The sequence below is a fragment of the Hipposideros armiger genome, unplaced genomic scaffold (genome assembly GCF_001890085.2).
Source record: "Hipposideros armiger isolate ML-2016 unplaced genomic scaffold, ASM189008v1 scaffold_49, whole genome shotgun sequence".
NCBI classification, from domain to species: domain Eukaryota; kingdom Metazoa; phylum Chordata; class Mammalia; order Chiroptera; family Hipposideridae; genus Hipposideros; species Hipposideros armiger.
Window position 1 is genome coordinate 2,971,377 of NW_017731399.1, and position 14,593 is coordinate 2,985,969.

At 53.2% G+C, this 14,593-nt stretch overlaps 1 protein-coding gene across 5 annotated transcripts in view; it reads right to left on the reverse strand.

The window, feature by feature from the left end:
• The window catches only part of VSX2 (visual system homeobox 2), a 21,517-nt gene extending 11,422 nt beyond the window's left edge, over positions 1 to 10,095 (reverse strand). For 2 of the 5 annotated variants that reach the window (XM_019640268.1, XM_019640267.1), the window contains exons 1-3: positions 8,245 to 8,632; positions 6,913 to 6,997; positions 2,921 to 3,044 (exon numbers count right to left, since the gene is read on the reverse strand). In XM_019640268.1, the coding sequence (XP_019495813.1) occupies positions 2,921 to 3,044; positions 6,913 to 6,997; positions 8,245 to 8,614 (579 nt within the window). In that variant the 5' untranslated portion in view covers positions 8,615 to 8,632. Of the gene's footprint in view, positions 1 to 2,920; positions 3,045 to 6,912; positions 6,998 to 8,244; positions 8,633 to 9,346; positions 9,629 to 10,027 lie in introns of those variants that run through there. The other 3 variants (XM_019640270.1, XM_019640271.1, XM_019640269.1) reach the window with 3 other exon arrangements.
• Between the last annotated feature and the right edge of the window lie 4,498 nt (positions 10,096 to 14,593).

The following is a 14,593-nucleotide window of genomic DNA, read 5'->3' on the forward strand; positions in this document are numbered from 1 at the left end:
TGGAGTGGTAGCTTTCCATCTTTAGATGCATTGTTGCCACCAAAATCAACATGTTTGGAAGGGTGGCCATGCAGCGAAGCAAGTGTCCCGGAGTCTAAAGGATTTCAGGTCTGCATTCTGGCCTCTGTGCCTCAGGCTCCCCATCTGTAAAATGGGACTAGGAATAGTGCCTGGCTCGTTGAGTGTTCTGAGGGTCCTTTGAGAATATACATAAACTATCTCTAGAAGAAAACAAAGGAAACTGGCTACCACTGGAGGGCTGCTGGTGGGCAGTGGGGAAGGAGACTCAGGTTTCACCCTTTTGAACTCATGCACATGAATTCGCTTATTCAAGAAATAATTTTTTTTGAGTGAGCTTTTGGGTTTGTTTTTTCAGAACAATACCTGGTGCTCAGTAAATATTGGTTATTTTTATAAAGAAGGTTTGGTATAGGCCCCCCTCCCCACCTGACCTCAAACCATCTCTTGTCCCCCAGCTTCAAGTCCAAGCATAGGCTTCAAACCCAAGATGCAGACTTGGGTCCCTGTGTCTCCCACTTAGCTGTGTGGCCTTGGGAAGTTGCTATGCCTCAGTTTCCTCAGTTATAAAAGGAAATTAATGGTCTCTACCCCACCAGTTGTCACCAGGATTTAATGAGATCAGAGCTGAAACTGAGTGAGCACTGGGCACAGGCCAGGCACGGCTCCGAACACATTACATATATGGCTCATGGCATCTGCAGGTGCCATTATCATCCCCATTTTATGGATGAGGAATTCGAGGTTCTGGGCATTGAAATAACTTGTGCACAGTAACTCAGCTGGTAACTGGTGATGCCAGGACATGCACCAGGCAGTCTGGTTCCAGAGTCGGTGCCCCTAACCACCACACCTCCCTGCCTCTGCTGTGCATGTCACGTATTTAGAACACGGGGCACACGGAAACTGCTCTGTAAATTACAGCTGTCATTGTGATTGATACATGCTACGACCTTTCCCAGGCCACTTGGTAAAACATTTGGGGGCAGGCTATTTGACAGCTCACAAACACCGTCTGGGGGCAGTATTTAGCGGCGCTCACCAAGTGGGAGGGATTCTTGCCTCAGTCCTCCCACATGTATACCTTCTACAGCCAATCCTCATTAGTCCCAGGGCAGTCAACGTACTCCTCACCCCAGCTCCTCCTTGCTGGTCCTGGTGGCTTTAGACACCACCCCACAGACATCCCCCAGGGAACCGAAGCCCAGAATCCACCTGCTGAAGCATTTGTAGCAAGGCAGTTACAGACACTGTCACCTGCCACCACCACAGCCAGACAGCTTTTAGACAACCTACTGCAAGGGACAAGCTGTTCCTTCTTTCTGGTCAAGGGGGGAGTTTTCGGGCCTCCACTCCACCCAGACACTTGTAATAGCCAACTTTGTGCTAATGACGACCAGGAGGGGGTTACCCCCACACATCAACTGGGTTGGGCCTTGGCTTACACACAACAGGCCCCCCACACAAACACACATACACACGCCTGTGCACGATTCAGAATCGACACCCAGCATTACCCCACCAGAACCCAGCTGAATGGGGGGTGATGGGTCCAGGCCACCATGAATAACGCACCAAACAGATAATCTGCTTATGAAGAGTGGAGCTTGTTGTTAATGTCAATGTCTAAAGCCATTGACTGAAATTCCAAATAGATTTCCAAGGGAGAGAAAGGCTCTCCTGGAAAAGCAGCTCATGCCTCATTTCCCATTCTCTGGTTGTCCGGTGAGAAAGCACACAGCCATCCACACACCTTCTGTGGTTCCTTCTCTAACCCCACCCCGACCCCCAACACACACATCACACCCGGGAACACAAAGGACCGTGACTGGGAGGAGATGTGAGCAGAAGGGGTTTCAGGAATTCAGCACCCCTCCCCCCCTTTCCCAGCCTCAGTCGTGAACTGCTCTGGACCAGCCAGGTGATGGGAACAGCTTTCCTTTAAGGTTGCGATCCAGCTAAGGCAAATCCAGATCTTTTGGAAATGTTCCTCCCACCTCACTCACTTCTTCTTCCTCATGGAGGCCGGTCTAGAAATCACGGGGCTTCATTTTCTCCCAAAGAGATGATTAAGCAGCCCCATTCCTGCCCAGCTAGGGGGGTCCTGTACCTGGGAAGGTCCTGCTGCTGATGAAAGGAGGCCTTGCGTCCAGCACAGCTGAGGACATCCCAGTGCCCATCAGCGGCTGGTTATGACAAAACTCTTCAGGAGAGGAGGAGGGCTTAATGTGCCACACCTGCAGGCACAGGTCCCCAGCCACATCCTGGGCGAGACCCAGGAGAAGTAGAAGAGCAGAGGCTCAGGACAGGGCCAACCGTTTAACTGTGAGAGGAGGAAGGAGCCTCAGGTGGGTGGACAGGGTAGGGAGTAGGAAGGGAGGAGGGTGGAGGGAAGGGAAACAGACTGGGGTCAGAGCAAGAAACCGCTCTCCCCTACTCCCCAGGCACCCAGGGAGGCCTGGGGCCACCTCTGGCCTTGAGGCGGACACTTAGCTGTACCTGGGAGACATCTGCCACAACAGAGGCCCTGCCCAGAGCCCAGGACACACCCAGAGCTCCTCCCGCCATGGGTCCCCTGGGGGTCTGTCTGACACACTCCTCAGGAAGCCTACAGTTAGGAGCAGCAGGCTACAGCACATCCGCTAGGATTCTTGTCCTGAACAGTGCCCATCTCCCATGGGAGGTGTTCAGCAAATACCTGTCAGCCTAAAGGAACTGTTCTTACACTTGATCTTAGCCAAAAGGCCGAGAAGTGATAAAGGAATGGTTCTTTATGAGAACATGATCACAGACAAGTGGGTGCTCATAACAGGGAGGGTGGGGGATGGGCACTGGGAGCCTGGGCTGTTGATGTCCCCAAGAGTGGAGAAAACGGGGGAGCGAGGACTCAGGGCTCTGTTACCTGTATCCTGTCTTCTGGCAGCTCTGTTTTCATGGCCAGCATCTCCCGGGCATAGACATCTGGGTAGTGGGCCTCGTTGAATGCCTTCTCCAGCTCTTCTAGCTGGTAGGAGGTAAAGATTGTCCTGAGGGGAGCAAAACCAGGACACTCAGGACCCCGGAAACAGAATGAGCCTGTCCCAGAGAGGATAGAATGGCTCTCTGTCCGTTATGCCTCCTGCACAGACCCCACACCCAGGCTGTCTCAGCACAATTGGACACACACTCACACACACTCACACACACACACACACACACACACACACACACACACACAGTCATAGCTTAACCCTCAAGACTCTTCTTCAGTCATGACTGAGGGCCCACACTACGCTTTTCGCCGTGCTGAGGATTATTTCAGTCCTCAGTGACATTTCATACTGGGAATCTTTCTAGACGTGCTTTGGGGGAACGGGTATTAAGACAGAAATGTTAGAAAACTGCCGAAAGCCCCTCTTCCTCCGCTCACACACAGGGTGAGGGTGCACCAGGTAAATAAAGGCCTCAGCCCCCCTGGGCTCCGCGTCCCTTCCTGGGCTCCTCTCACAGACAGGACAGTTGATCTTTTAAATTGCACTCAAAATTCGAAGACTCTCCGAAAGGTCAAATGTAGCTGCAACCTCAGTGTTTTTACAACTGAGAGCTGAATTTCCCACACCCTCAACCCACCCCAACACTCCACCTTCCTCAACCCCCAGCTCCATCAGGTCCTCAGAGCCGCCCTCAGAGACTAGGCTGGGGAAGGTGAGGGAGAGGGTCCCCTGCCCCCTCCTGTGCTCAGAAGGCAAGGGCTATCTTTCAACCACCCCCTACCCCCAACAGGCTCAGCTGCGCACCCAGAGGGGAGCCTCATTCAGGGGAGTTCTACTCAGGCCACCCTGAGACACCCTATCCACACAGCCCCCCACCCTCACAGAGCAGTTCACCTTGACCTATAGTATTTTCGGTCAAACTGCTTTAAGAGCCTGGTAAAAGCTACATTCTCTCACCCTAGGAAAATGAATGCACACGAATGCGTTCCAATACATACAATTTTGCCTCCAATATTAGGGGGTTCATAGACCTCCACCCCTTTTCTTGAATAAACACAGTACATTCCCACTTCCAGATACAAATTCTTCTATTTCCAGACCTTAGTTTCACAAAGCTTTAGGTGACTTTTATCCAGCATCCTCATCAACAAGCCAATAGGCAATAGAGTCTAGATTCCACGAACTTGACTTGTAAAAGTGGTACCTCCCTTGCTTGATTTGGGATTTGGACCCTGGGAACAGCACAGGGGTTCAGAATCCCTCACTGCTGCCCTCACACTCACCCAACATAAGGAAAAAGGACAAAGTTAAGTCCCGCATTTTCCTTGTGCTGGTGCTGTCAGTATGTCAGGGTACTATGCTGGGGGCCATGTAAGGAAGAACAATTCTGCTCTTTATAGAAAATGACTGATTTGAGTCTAAATAATTTCTCCTATTGTCTTGGAGGGGAGAGGGGTGGTGAAATGCTTATGTAAACAGAAGAAAGTGAATTCTTCAGAATTTAAAAAATCTGCTGTTTCTGTTTCTCTCCTGCCACTTACTGAAAGTCTCCTGCACAGATTGTCAAAATACACACTCAAAACATGCAAGCCCTTTTCAAAACTAGGGAAACTGAGGCACATAGGTGTTGTGGCCAATGCTAAAGGAGGGAGCTGACCGTAGATCATTTTAAAACCATTCAAGTGCCAGCCTCTGCTTGGGAGAATTTGCATTCAAAAAAGAAAACAAAGCCTCAGATCCCCGAAATTCCCCTCACTTCTGCCTCAGAGCCAATCCATGTTTTGATGCTGACATGCTTTCCGGGGAACCTCCCTCTGCTCCCCCAGTGTGACTGCAAAAAGCCTGCTTCTGGCTTCCTGCAGATCCTCAGACCTCTCAGGTTCCCTTTGTATCCTGCCTGAGCTTTCCGGGTAAAAGAGAGGAGCGACTCCCAAGGCTGCTGGCCCATCCTCTCTCTTCTCTCCTTTCTCCAACCCCTGCTGAGCCCAGTGTGTTTCTGGGAAATAAAGAGATGTCCATCTCTTGCTACCAGATTCCAGGATCTCTTACCTGAAATCCCCAAATGAGAGAATCTCAGGGAAACACACTTTTTTTTTGGTATTAATTAAAATCTGCACCGGCAATCAGGAACCATCCTCCTCTCTCCAATAATCTGCTCCCTTCATGCACCAGATAGATCCAGACACCTAGGGCAGGTGGTAAGTTGTTGTCCTGTCTCCCTGGGAACCCTCCAAAGCTCCCAAAGTTTTCCTTGGCAGAGAGGGCATCCGCTGAGGACAGAGGGTCAGGAACCGTAAGGCTTTGGGCTATGGGTCAGCCCGTTCCCAGTGCCACACAAGGAGATGTCCCGATGCAGAAAGACTGCTAGGGCACCCAGGATTTGGGGGATGCTTTTTCCAGGTCTATGGGAACCCCATTCCTGCGCCAGCACAGAAGCAATTCAAAGGGACTTGGACCTGCCTTCCTTCCAAGGTCTGGTCCATGTCCCTGGTCTCCAGGCTGTCAGGATTACTCATCCTAAAACCAGCATGAGATGGGTGCATAAGAGGTTTTTTAAAAAATGAATATTCATTGAGTGAATAAATGTGAAAAATGACCCAGGATCAGGACTAAAAAATTGTTTCCTTTTAAAGTAAAACAAAACAGACTGAACAAAAACAAACAGCTGTCTGAAGGGAAGGAATCCACCCAGGTCTCTGAGACACCATGTCAAAGTACACCCTCCTTCAAGACTGAACCTGTGAGGTCAGGGAAAGCCCTTTTAAAGGGGGGTTTAATAGTGGAGTTTCTAAGGGCCAAGGAAGAGGGAAGCAAAGCACTGAGAGAGAGTGCCAAGAGGCTGAGAAGAAATTGGAGGAAGAGGATGAGGTGGATTGGGGAGGGGAGGCGGAGAGGTCCCTTGTGGGTAAGTGTCCCGAGAGCCAGCAGGACCCTGGGGGCGCGCTACCTGGATGTGGGCAGAGAGAGAGGTTTGGGGGAAACAGACCCCGGGTGAGCTCAGGGACAGCGCCTGAAAGCAGCACTCGCAGACAGGGAGATTTTTGGTTCTTGCTCCTCTATTTCTTTAAAAAACTCCTCGTAAATTTACACAAGGAACTGGTAGCGCTTGTGCTGATGTCCAAGGGCGTGCCCGCCTGGGGAGGGGAGATTTCTTTTCAGGATATACCTTTTGGCACCTATTGAATTTTAACTTGGTGCGAGCAATGTCTATTTAAAGACGTATTTTTAAAAACTCTCTCTTTAGTCTGTACCCCAGTGCAGCCTGCTCCACTCCAGCTAGGGCTTGGTGGGGTCATCCAGTCCACACATTCCGCTCTCTCTGTCCATTTTACAGACAAGGAAACTGAGGCTCAGGGAAGGAAAGTGATTATCTCAGGATCATAAAAGAGCAGAAGACTAACGAAAAATTTCCCTCAATGCAGATGTCACGCTCGAGATTCGGGGAACGGTGGGAGCAGAAAGCGAACGGGTTTCCAGAGCAGACAGGGACCTAGGCAGAGGGCAGAGGGCAGAGGGCAGAGGAATCGGTTTGGGCTGCAGGTTGGGAGCCGAGCTGCCCGCCGCAAGGTGCGCTTGGCTCTCAAATGTGCTGATGCCGGGATCGCATCTGGGGGCCGCCAGCTTCTCTCTGGCTCCGGCTTGGCCCTGTTTGGAGCCTCTCCTTTTTCCCGAAGGAGGAGAAAGCCTAAAACGGTTCCGCTCCCCCGGCGGTCGCTCATCATCCTCTCCCGGCGCAGCCGGATACCAGGGCCCGGGCAGATGCCGCCAAAGAACGCCCGCGCTCCCTGCCCTTGGACCTCAGGTCTGGAGGCGGTGAAAATAGGGTCCGAGAGATCCGACCCCCTAACAGGAGCTGGCGAGATGGGTGGGTGGAGGTGGGGGGGGGCAAGAGAGGTAACAGAAAGCAGCGCAGGGGCCTTACCTGTGTCGCCGCTTCTTTCGTTTCTTGGTCTGGTTTAAAGCCGATTTGGACATTTTTCGATCGCTGGAGGAAACATCTTCAGAATCTGAAAAGCAGGCGGAGGCACATGCGGCAGAATCGGGGCTGCTGTGCTGGGCTGAGCGGGAGAACGTCAGGCGCCCCAAACCCACTAGGGCCCCACCGGAGCCGCCTCCCGGAGCGGCTGGGGCCTGCTCTGTCTCTCCGGGAAGGCCTCCGCGAGGTCAATCCCATCCCTAAGCCCAGACTGGCCCTACGCACGCCGGCGCCCCAATCCGTTGGTTTTGAGCAGATTTCGTTGTAAGAGAGTCTAAGGCCCCGGCGCATTTGCGGCAGGGACGGTGGGGGAGCTCGGCAGCCTCAGGGTCTGTAGCGGGGACCTCCGGTGGCACTACGGGCTCCGCGTCCTACTCTGCTTTTGCAGCCCCAGCTCCCCTGGCCCGAAAGTTGGCCCCAAGGAGTGGAACTGGGGCTCAGGGAGCTGGGCTCCGGTAAGGGCTGGGGGCTACCGCCTCACAACCCCTTTTTCAGTGTCCGCACAATGCGCCCCCGCTCGAGACCGGAGGGACCGCGACGCGACACTTTTCGTTGTTCCTCCAAATAAAAATAAATACATAAAACGGTAACGAAAAATCGGGGGAATTGCGAAGCGCCAACAAAAGCCGGAGGCCCAAGCCGGCGGGGACGCAAGGCCGGGAAAGCGGCCCCGGAAGGGAGCGGCGGGGTCATCCAGGGGCCCCCGAACCCCACCAGGCTCCAGGATCCGTTATATTGTGGCGCTTAGGTGCGATCAGATCGTGGCTGCGTCGGCCGCTGCGGTGGCCCAGTTGTCCAAGCTCATGGGATGAAAAATAAACCCTAGCGGACCAACGCGGGTAGTTTGGAATGGAAAAAAGGAGGAAAGAAAAGACAACTTTGGGCACCCGGGCCGGGGCCGAAGCTGGCACCCGTTTCCCCAGCCGCCAGCGCACAGCACGGAAACGGGCTCCGGGAGCGTGGGTCCCCCGGAATGCTGGGGTTGCAGCGGAGCAGCAGAGCTGGGAGCAGCCAGCCCGCCCCACGGGTTCCGACACCCCAAGCCGGGCCCAACACCGGGAAGAAAGAACAGCGCGGAGACAGGAAACGCTGAGGATGAAACCGCGCGGGCGCGAGGGCATCCTCCCGGCCCTCGCCCCCGGCGCGCGGGACCCAGGCCCGGGCCTGGCACGAACTTTTGCGTGCGGAGGAGGCCTTGCAGTGCAAGCGAGAGCCGACGGCGTGGAGTCCCGGCCCTCGCCCCAAGTCAGGTAGCCACACAGACTCGCCCTCACCTACCGGAGCTAGCTGTCTGGCTGGTGTCCAGCGGCCCCGACGCTCTGCCCAGCGGCTGCAAGTGGACGCTCTGCGGATCCGACAGCACTTCCAGGAAGGTGGGTTGCGCGTAGAAGCCGGGGAGCCCCCCGGGCCCCAGCAACCCCATGCTGCCCACTCCTGCGGGACTGAGCACGGAGCGCGCCGCCAGTAAGTGCCCGGGGGCCAGGCCGTCGAGAGCAGCCCGTGGGTGGGAGCTGGGGGGCTCCTTGTTCAAGCCCAGGATCTCCTGGATGCCAAACCCGGTGCACCTGGCCGGGGCGCCCCCCGAGGTACTCTTGGCCACTGTCTCAGATTTGGGCTTGCTCAGCGCTTCCCCCGCTTTCCCCGTCATTTCCCGGCTCTTTGGAGGGGCCGAGGCCGCAGGTCTTTTGCTCCCCCCACCCCCCCACCGGGTTCCCCGCTTCGCGAAGTTGGTCCCAGGTGCCCCCTCCGGTGTCTAATGCTCTGGAGCCCCAAGGAGATTCCCCTTTTATCCAACCAGGCGGCAGCCCAAGTGGGGTCAGAGCTGAGCAGCCAATCACCGGGGCCAGGAGCGATTAGGAATTCCAAAAAGCTGGTAGCTCCCGCCGCAGGCAGCACCAGGGGCCAGGGTGCTGGAGGCCAGGCACCTGGTGAGCTCTGCAGGAGGCCCACGGACCAGGGATCCCAGGGGCTGAGCTGAGACAACAAGTTCAGGACAGTTCCAGGAAGCAGGGTGGCTTGGGATTTTGGCCAGAGCCTGGCTGGGACGTGTCCCTGCGGTGGGGTAAAAGGATGGCTGAGGGCAGATGCTAGAGACAGGAAGTCCTGGTCCCTCCCTCAACTTCTCTGCAGGTGGGCAAAGTCAAAGAAAGCCCAAATATGGGACCCCTGTGCCAAAGGCAGCACAAGGGAGGGGCAAGTGCCCTGGGCAGGGTGTGTGGTGGCAATAGAGAGACAAGAAGGGGCCAGGGTGTGAAGAAAGCTCAAGGCTTATCCCCTAGTTCGGAAGAGCTACTCAATAAATACTGGCCCAATGAATGAATGAACGATAAAGGGGTCAGGAATAGGGTTCCCTGGTGGTGACTCCAGGTGGTGACTTCACCTGGTGGTGAAGAAGAGCCATGGTGACTTCTTTTGGAGAACAACCACGGACATCTGAACTTCTTCCTAGAACAAGCAAGAAATGTGCCCACCTTCCTCCATTGAAGGACTTCATTTATTCTTCCATCCATTCATCCAAGTCATATGTATTGAGCACCTTACTAGGTCCAGGAGTTAGGGGTTCTGCAGTAAATCACAGACCAGGCATGGGGCTGCTGGGGCCTAGGGTGGGGAGTGCTCCCCAGCTTCTACACGTGGCTGCCTTCCTGGAAGTGCTGTCTGATGCCAGTGTTTCAGAGTTCACTGACTAAACAGAATAAAGAGGATGGAATTGTTGATGCGGAGGGGGAGAGAGGTGGGAGGGAGGGCGTGAGAGGTAATTAAAAGCTGAGCTTCTATCCATAGTTGATGGGTATCTCTTGACTAACTCCTGTGTTGGAAGCTGCAGAATTGAAGGCAACTGGGCCAGCTGAGAGGCAGGGAGAGGCAGCAGGAAACTGCTTTAGGCAGGGCAGGGCCCTCACCTGGAGAGAAGAGAAAAGCCTGAATTCCAACGGTGGGCAGTGGTGCTACTGATTTCCTGCTTGAGGGCTCTGGAGGGAGCATGGCCCCCTTAGGCCCAAGTGTCAAGTGAAGTTGATCACACACACACACACACACACACACACACACACTTACTCACCGTGGACCCCTGAGTCCCTGAACTCCACCACCTCAGCTAACTCTTCTGTGACCTTCTTGGGACTGGGGACTGTCTTATCTACCTTGGTGTTCCCTTCTCCGCTGTGACAAGCATACAATAGGTTTTTAATAAATATTTCTCGGCATGAAGTCACCCTGTAGGGGGAGATAAAGACAGGGTCAGCTGCTTTAGGCAGAGACTGGAGAACCAGGCTGGGGAAGAGTCCATTCAGGATTTCTTGGCCAGTCAGCTGCAAACCCCAATAGAATGACTCCCCCCCACACACAACTCTCCCCAGCCCACTGCCAAGGAGTCTAACTCCCTTTGTGGTCAACATGGTGGCCAAACTGAGAGGTAAGAAGAGACCCTATAGGACATGGAAACTGAGGCCTTGCTAACAAAGCTGTTGTGAGGTGGGTCTCTACTCACTCCAGCCTGGTCCACACAAGAGCTGGAACTAGGCAGGGGCATCTGTCAGTGCAGGCGTTGTTTGGGAGGGGTGTACTGTTCACTCCAGGGGCTGCCTCTTTATCCCATAATAATGCCATGCCTGCTGTGCACCTATGTGGCCCTAGTCCCTTTACATGGCATAATCTCTGGTCCTCACAAGAAACCCGTTAGCAGCAACTTAGTTCTACATCAGAAAGTTAGCATAGCTGTTCTTACTTGCAAGGAGCCAGCCAACTCAGGGAAATGCAATCTCAAAGCATCCTTCACCTTGTAGTCTATGCAGTTGGGTTCCATGTGGCACCACTCACATATACAACAATGTGAATGGTGGCCCCCAGAGTTGTGCAAAGCTGTGACTTCGCTTCCAGATAATTGCTATCCCCATTTTGTGAATTTGGAAACTTAGGTTCCCAGAGAGGTTAGGTAACTTGTCCCAAGCTACCTAGCTAGTAAAGCAGCAGAGGCCAGACTCAACCTCAAATGAGTCTGGTGTCAAAAGCTGTTTCTTTTGACTCCACCCTTCTCCCAGCCTCTTCTCCATGCCAGCCTACCCTGGAAGGATGAATAAGGATGTTATGTTAATGGCATCTGTCATGTCCCTGACTTATCACGGGACATCCGCGATGAGCCAGATGCCAGCCGACGGGCAAGGACGTGAGTGATGGAAAACAAGCACGTGAGCGATGGAAGCTCAGCTCTTGCCAGGAGATGAGGATGAAAAATCTCTTGACTAAACCCTGTGCCTGAAGCTGCTAGTTTCTTCTCCCAGGAAGACAGTTACCATCCTGTCCTAGGAGGTTGGGGAAGGGGACAACCCCAGGCCTTCTGAGAGGCATCAGGTGGAAGGAGGGCCCAGCATCAGCTCACAGCCAGCCCCACCCTTGGAACTGGACTCCTGACAGACTCCTGGCTTGGGGGCTGTCTCTGCGCTTTGGGGTGTCATTGTTACTACTCCACAGCTGCCCACCTTAGTCCAGACCCAGACTCAAGACATTTGTGGACTCTGAGGGGTGCCCTACAGGGAAAGCCAGGACCCAGAGGCATTTAGCTTGGTCACACTGGATCCAAATCCTGGGTCTGCCCCCTAACAGCTCTGTGGCCTTGAGCCAATCATTTAACTTTTCTCTTAGCTTTGATTGTTTTACCTATAAAACAGCCTAACACCGAACTTGTGAGCATCCCCTGACTCCCTGAGATAGCATAAGGGTCAAGGGCATGGACTCTAGAGTCAGACTACCTGGGTTCAGACTCCTGCCCTATCACTTGCTTAGTGACCTTGAGAAAGTTGCCCAGCTTTTTTCTGCTTACTGTGCCTCAATTTCCTCATCCGTAAAATGGAGGATAATACTAGTACCTACTCCTTAAAATTATCATGAAGATTAGGGCTGGCAATATGGTAGGGAACAAGACAGACCTAATCCCTGCCTTCGTGGAGTTTGGGCCAATGATAGAAGGAGGTGATGTCTGTAAAGCACTGAGCATGGTGCCTGGCCTTGGGGATTCAATGTGTCATGGCTTTACTAGTATTATGAATGGGTGCCAGACCCCTTATCACATTTAATCCACTCAACTTCTTTGACAGGTCAGGACTTCTGTCTCCCTTGTTAAAAAGAAGGCTCAGGGCCTTCCCTGAGAAGGGAAGAGAGCAGGGATGAGAGAGGATGCTATCTCCCTCCTTGGCCTTAGTGCTGGTCATTTTTAGCCCCAGTCATGTGCAGTCATGTCACTCTCCCCTGCTAGCTGCCTCCCTGAGTCACTGTCCAGCCACCAGTGGCAATTTTGGGAGGGCAGGGGGTGTAAATGCAAGGAGGAGAAAGGACCTGTGTTTGAATCAATAACCACATTATGAATTTGTCATCCATGACTGTGTCTCACTTTTTTTCTTTTAAAGATTTTATTGGGGAATTGGGGAAGGGGAACAGTGTTGGGGAATTAGAGAAGGGGAACAGCCAAGTTGTTGTCCTTCAATCTACGTTGTGAGTTGTGGGGGGCACAGCTAGCTCAGCTCCAAGTTCAGTCGCCATCTGGCTGCCTGTTGGCAGCTCATGGCCACTCAGCTCAAGGTGCCATGTTCAATGTTAGTTGTGGGTAGGCGTAGCCCACCATCTTATGCAGGAGTCGAACCGGCAACCTTGTTGTTAGGAGCACGTGCTCTCACCAGCTGAGCCATTCTGCCACCTGTTGGCAGCTCAGCGGTAGCTCAGCTTGGGTGCAGCTCACTGGCCCATGTGGGTATCGAACCGGTGACCCTGTTGCTCAGAGCTCGCGCTCTTAACCAACTGAGCCACTTGGCTGGCCCATGTCTCTCTTTTTTTTTTTTTTTAAGATTTTTATTGGGGAATTGGGGGGATGGGAACAGTGCTGGGGAATTGGGGGAAGGAAGGGGAACAGACAAGTTGCTGTCGTTTTGTTCTTCAGTCTAGTTGTGGAGGACGTTGCTTCACTGGCCTAAGTTGGCACCATCATTGCGCTCTTCCCAGGCAAGGCAGATCAGTCGCCGGCTTCTGGACGGTCGCTCACAGCGGCTTGAGGGCCCCGCACGCTGGCTGCTGGCTACATATGGTGGCCCATGGCAACCCACTGCCACAGGGGCTGCAGCCTACGCTGCTGGCGACTCACGGCAGCCCAGCTCCAGGTTGAGCTGTTGTTCAGCATCTTAGCTGTAGAGGGCAGTGTCACTGGCCCTCATATGTGGGATCCGAACCGGGGCCCTCTGGTGTCCCAAGCCAGCTCTTAACCATCGCGCCACTCGGCCGGCCCTCTCTCTTTTTTTTTTTTTTTTAATGCTCCTGTGTATTTGGGGCTTACCCCTTGAGAGTAAAGCTTCTTTTGTTGTGTTGGACATTTCTCCAGAGAGTCTCCTGAGAGAGTCCCAAAGGTCCTGTTGTCTCTTCCTCTTGTTATTAGACATCAGACCAGAGAGTCTGTTCCCTTCGTTCAGTAAAGGAGTAGATGCTGGGAGAAAAATGAGAGGGATTTTGATTGACATTTAACTTATATACAATGAACATTTATGAGCTTCTTGACTTTTTGGCATTGTCTCAATGAATCCTCCCAACTACCCTGAAAGTTGTGTGTTTTTCAAATGAGGAAGAATGTCAGAGAAGCTAGGTGACCTCCCCAGGAACATGCAGCTGCTAAGGACCAAGCAGAGTCCAAACCCACTGCCTTGTTTCTTGAAGATGAAATCAGAGCCTCAGCAGAGGAAGGGACCTTGGGTATAGGGAGGCAGATGATGCCCCACAATGCTCGAGCTACCATCCTGCCCACTGAGAGTGACGGAGAGGAAGGGCAGGGCAGCAGAGGGGGTGGGAAGGGCTGCTGACCTCAAACACCCGGGCCTGTCTCCTTCTCCTGTTTCTCTAAATAGTAATCTAGACCCTTGCACTTTTCCTGAAGGGCCCCAGGGAGTGGGAGGGAAGGAACAGACTCTTGGCAATGCCTCCAAGCCAGCCTTGTCGAGGCCCTGTCTCCTGTCAGGTGCCACCTGCAGCTCCCCAGAGGATGTCATCCCCCCAGAACTCCACCTACCAGGTTTCAGCTGTGCAGCTCCCTGAGCCCTTCCTCCCTCAGCATTAACCCTTCCTTTAGTCCCTCAAAGGAAAAGAAAACCATCCTCCATATGTTGTTCTTGTCTCTTTCCAGTGTTCACCTACGGGCCTCCTGGAACAATGGTGGAAAGAAGCTTGAGGCTTCCTTCATCATCAGCTTGCTGCATGCCTCTCTGCTGGGTCTCAGTCTCCCTGCAGTCTCAGGTGGTGAGAATAAGAAAGCATTTGTTCTGTGTTATCCCACAGGACTGTTGCAAGACAGTTTAGTCAAGTATCTTCAACAAGTATTGTTTGAGTACCTACTGTGTGCCAGATACTGTTGGTGGGCATGCTATGGGGTAAAAGAAAGCAAAGCCCCTGTTCTTGTGGATTTAGATTCTAGTTATGAGAGACAGTTAAGGAACAGACAAGTAAAGAAACAAGCAAGATAATTTAAGAAGGCGGAAGTGCTAAGGAAAAATAAAGCAGGGTGAGGGGTTATAGACTGGCTGTGGGAGGGGCTGCTTTTGGATGCAGAACAGGAAGGACTTTCTGGGGAGTAAACATTTGGGCAGAGGCCTGAGTG